This window comes from Elephantulus edwardii, unplaced genomic scaffold (assembly GCF_000299155.1).
Source record: "Elephantulus edwardii isolate Elephantulus edwardi_28Jun2011 unplaced genomic scaffold, EleEdw1.0 scaffold00005, whole genome shotgun sequence".
NCBI classification, from domain to species: Eukaryota; Metazoa; Chordata; class Mammalia; order Macroscelidea; family Macroscelididae; genus Elephantulus; species Elephantulus edwardii.
The window spans coordinates 9,278,192-9,284,007 of NW_006399755.1; the positions used below are offsets into that span (position 1 = coordinate 9,278,192).

The 5,816-nt window shown below is 41.1% G+C and overlaps 1 protein-coding gene across 1 annotated transcript in view; it reads right to left on the minus strand.

The window, feature by feature from the left end:
* Window positions 1-3,588, minus strand: part of MAGOH (mago-nashi homolog, proliferation-associated (Drosophila)) — a 9,261-nt gene extending 5,673 nt beyond the window's left edge. The window contains exons 1-2 of the mRNA XM_006879695.1: window positions 3,486-3,588; window positions 319-377 (exon numbers count right to left, since the gene is read on the minus strand). Coding sequence (XP_006879757.1) covers window positions 319-377; window positions 3,486-3,573 — 147 coding nt within the window. The 5' untranslated portion in view covers window positions 3,574-3,588. The remainder of the gene's footprint in view (window positions 1-318; window positions 378-3,485) is intronic.
* Between the last annotated feature and the right edge of the window lie 2,228 nt (window positions 3,589-5,816).

Here is a 5,816-nt window from a genome sequence, read left to right on the forward strand (position 1 = left end):
TGTCACTAAAGTTAACTCCGCAATAAGGGATATACCTTTAACTTGCTGGTCTGTCTAATACTTATCTAAATCTGAACATTCACATTGAGACAGACTAGGAAGAAGGACTGGCCATCCACTTCTGAAATAGCAGGCCTCTGAAAACCCTGAAAACCTAAAACAAACTAAAAGATTAGAGAAAAAAATTTAGAATCAGTCAACAGATACATACTTCTCCATTTTTTATCTTTCCTATAGGCACCTAACAACCCAGAAAGAACAAAATCAGGAGGCAAAGGCTGAACTGTAACAAATGAAAGGCAGTCAGAAGGGTCATACCTCTTTTCTGATCATGACGTCATTTTTGTAATTGCTGTTGTTGGCATATCTCAATTTCCCTGTGGGGAGCAAAAATACAGATTCAGTGTATCACAGAAACAGATCACTAAAACTTTATTAGTAACCAAGACTATCAACTGTTGCTTAAGTTATATTCTAACTTTCTCTTAAAATTATCTAACAGATTTACTATTTAAACTTTTGGTGTTTCAACAACGCTACTCTTAATTCTTCATTTTAGCTATTAAAGAGCCTCACAAAGTAAAAAAATACAGCTGACACTGAACTTTATTTCTGGAAAAGGCAGCTCAAGTGTGCTAAAATACAGGCCGATTCTTTCGAGAGTTTGGTAGATCACATCTCTAAGGGTTAATGAGGGAGCTCTGGTGGCTTAGAGATAAGGAACTGTGCTGCTAGCCCAAAGGTACGCAACCTGAATCCATCATCTGCTCTGTGGCAGAAGGACAAGCAATCTCTTCCTATGCTATTTTACTGCCCCTGAAAACCTGCTGGATGGTCAACTCTGGGTCATTTCTGACTCAACAGCACTCAACAATAACAAAGGGTTAATGACCTAACTTATAAACAGAAGAGTAAATGATAACTAACCCGCACCTAGAGCCTTCTAAAGCTCAAATGAGTTGTGAAAGCTTTGAGAACTGTAAAATGCTGGAGATACATGTATGTATATAGATCTCATAAGAAATGATCAGGTAGAAGTCTAATCTCTGCTCTAATTTTGTGATGGATTCACACTGAGCTCATGTAGTGTACAAGGCTCTTTATGAACCTCCATGTATGTCATCCAACAAGCTAAACTGGACATATGTTACATATTGTCAAGTCTTAGTTAATCATTCAGCTGGTTTTCAGAGGCAGTAATTCCCACAGGAGGAGACTGCTCATCTTTCTTCCATGGAACAGCTGATAGATCCAAACAGTGTGCCTTTGGGTTGGCAACACAATGTCTTACCACTAGGCCACCAGGATTCCCTCGTTAGATATATAGTGAGGAAAGAAGGAGAAAATAAAAGGAAATATGTAACTTTTTTTTTACTCTATAAAAGAAAAAAATTTTTGCACTGTACAAGAGCAATTTTGCCCGAGAGTCTACACTGTTTCTCTACCGTGCATTCTTCCTCCAGTTCATTTCCTATACAATGGACAAAGTAGAAAACCTAAGAAAAGAGGGGATAATGTATACTGCAATGAAAAAGATGAGGGAGAGAACTGTTTAAAAGGAATATGTTGTTGTTAGGTGCCGTCAAGTCGTAGATGACTCATTGTGACCCTATGAATGGAAGACCTGAGCACTGTTCACAGAGTTTATGGAGGCAAGCCATTTTGGAAGTGGATGCCACCCCTGCTTCCAAGCTTGTTTTAGTCGGGAAGCTCCACCAAACACGCCATGGGTAACCATTATCACATTTGGCACATCAGTGTCACAGTGTTTAGCATCACAGCAACCACGAGTTACCTCTGTACAGCAATGCACAGACCAGTGCTATACCACCTAGAACAATGTTTCACAAAAAAACCCCACAATTTGAACCAGGCCTGAAGGCAGATTAAAAGGAATATAGGATTAAAAAGGAAGATAGGATTGGGTATTATTTTCATGACAAGATTACAGAAAAAGAAATGCATAGTAAAGTAGACTGAGGACTTGGGAAGGGATTGTATCACAATGAAAGAGTATTTTTTTTTTCTTTTCAAAGAGAAAAATGAACTGGGCTGGGAAGGGAAGAAAATATGCAACAATGAATGAGGAAAAATTAAATGGAAAGAATATGCTGTAAAAATATATACGTTGCATTAAAAAGATCATTAATAAAAAATTTTAAAAAGATGAACAGGATGTAAAAATTGTCACACAGAAAGCATTAAAAAAACCCAAAATAAAACACAATGGACAAAGTGATCTAATGAAAGACCTGATTGTTATGTGTCCTCCAGTCCCCTATGATTCATGGTGACCCTATAGAGTTCTGAATCCTACCCTGAGCCAAACTCACTGTCTGTCACATTCACCCCCATTACTCCACCACTGTGTCGTCAATCCATCGAATCTCTTCCTCTCCTCCCAAGCATGTCCTTCTCCAAGGACTGGTCCCTTCTGGCAACATGCCCAAAGTATGTGAGATGGAGCTTCAAAATCTGCCTCCAAGGAGCAACTTGGTTTGAACCTTAATCCAATCAGATACATATTTCCAAGGCTCCCTGCTGTCGTAGTAAAAATCCAAATTCTTTTGATGGCAGTGCATCTAAATTCCAGGGTCGATCTCCATAATAGTCTACGTGTTTCCTACTGCCAAAGGGGCCCTTTAGAGTAGTGACAGAAGACCTTCACCCTGAAACCCACAGTGTCCCTTTTCAGCAGGAAGTAGCTAAGAGAATGCGCCATCCCCTTTTCCTTATGAATCAGGGTGAAGTCTCTCTCAGGGAGGAGAGACAGGGAATGGCAAGGGACACACTGACAAAGGAGATTGATCAGAACTGGCTTTGGCGGGCACTGTGGCAACTGAACAATTAAAACAGACATGGGGGGGAGGGAGGATCGGACTGGGGAGGAGGGTGGAGAAAGGGGTGCAACAATGAATGAATGAAAACCCAAAATCTCTGTAAATGTTCATTAAAACTAATAAAATTTAATAAAAAAATCCAAATTCTTAAGCACTGCATAAATGCTAAATTGAGCCCTGCATGCCTTACCAGCGTCATTACTGCAATATTCTGCTTTCAAAAGGCTGGAATTAACAAAATAACTTAGTTTCTGCAAGAAACATGTCATGTATTGTTTCCAGGCCCGTAACTGGTGATGCTGTCCAAATTCTAACAAACACAAATCCCTGAAGACACAGCTTCAAAGTCGCTTCATTCAGAAACCTTCTCTGAACCTCACACTAACTTAGGTGTCCCTCTGTTTTCTTTCTACTATGGCACCTAATGCACTACCCATGCCTCTCTCCCTCGTAATCAAGGCTTGTCGGATTCATCACTACGGTCTCATTTAGTACACGTTTTCTGGCGTACACGAAAGTGTCCCTTTCATTCTCGCAATGCACGAGCTTCGGTCCCCAATTTCCCGCATTTTCTGAATCCTCAAACTCCCTACTGGCCCACCCCAGGCCTCGTCTCCGCAGCCAGGTGGTTGGGGCCGCTCTTACCGTCGGGTCGGAACTCGAACTCCAAGAACTCGTGGCCGAACTTGCCCTTGTGACCGACGTAGTAACGCAGGTAAAAGTCGCTCTCCATGGTTAGCAAAAGCCAAATGAGAACAAGCCGCTATACTAACTCACCGCGACCGTACACGCCAGCTGCAAACCCCACAGCAGAGCAGAGCGCGGTAGTAACATCATATCCGGTGCGTGGCTCGCGAGCATTGCTCCGCCCCTTCCGCCTGAGCGCTTGCATTGCTCCGCCCCTTCCTCCTGAGGCGGAGACAAGGCTGCCCCGGTGGCCTAGTGGTAACAAGCTGCATTGCAGTCCCAAAAGCTGGCTCCGCGAGAGGAGGATGGGCGAGCTCCTCCCCTGTGATCTAATGCGTCTGAGAACCTGCTGGCGTATCACCTATGAATCGGTTGCTAACAAGCTTACTTTAAAGTCCGTTTAAACTGACGGGTTGTTAATGTGTACCGTCGAGTCAGATAGTAAATTTAGTTTCAAGATTAAGATGCACTTAAATAAAGCCATGGTCTTTTCACTCACTTGCTTTGCATCTGAATAATGAAAAAGGATAATAGGAGAATTGATGCCTTCGAGTTGTGGTGTTGGAGTACTGAATATCCCATGGACTGCCAAAAGAACAAACATATATGAATTTTAAAAATTTCCAAAATATGCACTTGGAGAAAGTGCAACCAGAATGCTCCTTAAAGGAAAAGATGACAAAGCTTTGTCTCATATACTTTGAGTGTAGTAGGGGTTGGGGGCTGTTACTTGGAAAGGAACATTATGCATGAAAAGCCTAGGAGAAGGAGACTCTCAACCGGGATGGATTGACACAGTGACTAGCAGCAATGGGCTCAAGTATGTCAGAGATGATGAGGACAGCACAGGGTTCAGATTTGTTGTTCATAGCGTTGTTTTAAATTGTATTTGATTAGATAATAGCTAACAACAACAACAACTTATCTCTCATTTAATTTTTTTTCTGCCTTTTGGTGAAGAATATTGAATATGCAGTGGACTGCCCAAAGAATGAATATGTCGGCCCTTACACGGCATTCAAACAAAGAGAGAACTGTATAAAATAAACATATGATTAGGTATAATTGGCATGACAAGAGTCCAGAATAAGAGGGCTGGGGCTGGGGCAGGGCGTGGGAGGCTGTATAAAAATGTAAGAAATTTTTTTCCAAAGGAAAAAGGCGAACTGGGGGTGGGGAGGGAGGAAAATATGTAACGATGAATGAGTGGACATTTAAAAAAAGAATATGTTCAAACCTGTTAATACCAAATATACATTTTCTCAAAAAGAAAGAAAGAAATACAAAGGAGCTCTGGTGGCATAGTCTGTAGTGTGTTGCTCTGTTAACCAAGAGGCCAAGCTTCTGTGTCAGTTTGAATCCATCATCGCCACTAGGGAGAAAGATGGGTAGTCTCTTCCTGTTAAGATTTACAGCCTGCCTCAGAAATCAAATGGAGGGTTGGTATGAACCAGAATCAACTCAATGACGGTAAGTGAATGTGAAAAGAAATATAGCCAGAATTCCCTCTAGAAGCAATAGTGGTGAGACTTCACTTATATGGACACTGGGAAAGGAACATGATTGGCAAAGTAGAGGGTCATCTCTGCTGATTTGTTTGGTCTTTAAAACAACCTTGTATTGTGACTTGAGTGGAAATTTACAAAACAGTTCGATATTCCATGCAACTGTTCATACGTTGTTTGTTCTTGACTCATAACAATAGGTAGGCTGGGAGAGGGGAAAGGATGAGGAGAAACCAAAAGGATGAATCTGACAGGCCTTGATTATGAGGGAGACAGGCAGTGATTGTACATTAGGTGCTGTGGTAGAGAGAAACAGAGGGACACCGCTCCCTCACCCTTTCACTCCTCAAGGATAGAGCCATTCTCTATACCTAGACTTTTTGAAATCTCTGAGAGAAGATTCCCTGAAGAAAATGTTCTAGAGACAGGAAACAACATATTTAAGGGCTAGGTATACAAAAATATGTGCATTTGAAGAGCAAAGAGAAATTCAATGAGAGATGATGGTGGAGAGGAGGTAAAAGCTAAATAAAAAATGACCTTACACCTGAAGATACTAGGTTTTAATCCAAGAGAAGCACTGGAAAGGCTTTAACCTGGAAAGTGGAAAGGAATAGTGACAATGTGATGTATTTTTTAAAGTGTATGTTTTATTTTTTTAATTTTTTTATTTTAATGAACGTTTACAAAGTTGGATTTCCATTCATTCATTGTTGCATTTTTCTCCCTGCCCCCCCCATTTTGCTCTTCTCTTTGAAAAGTAAAAGAAAAATTTTTTCATTGG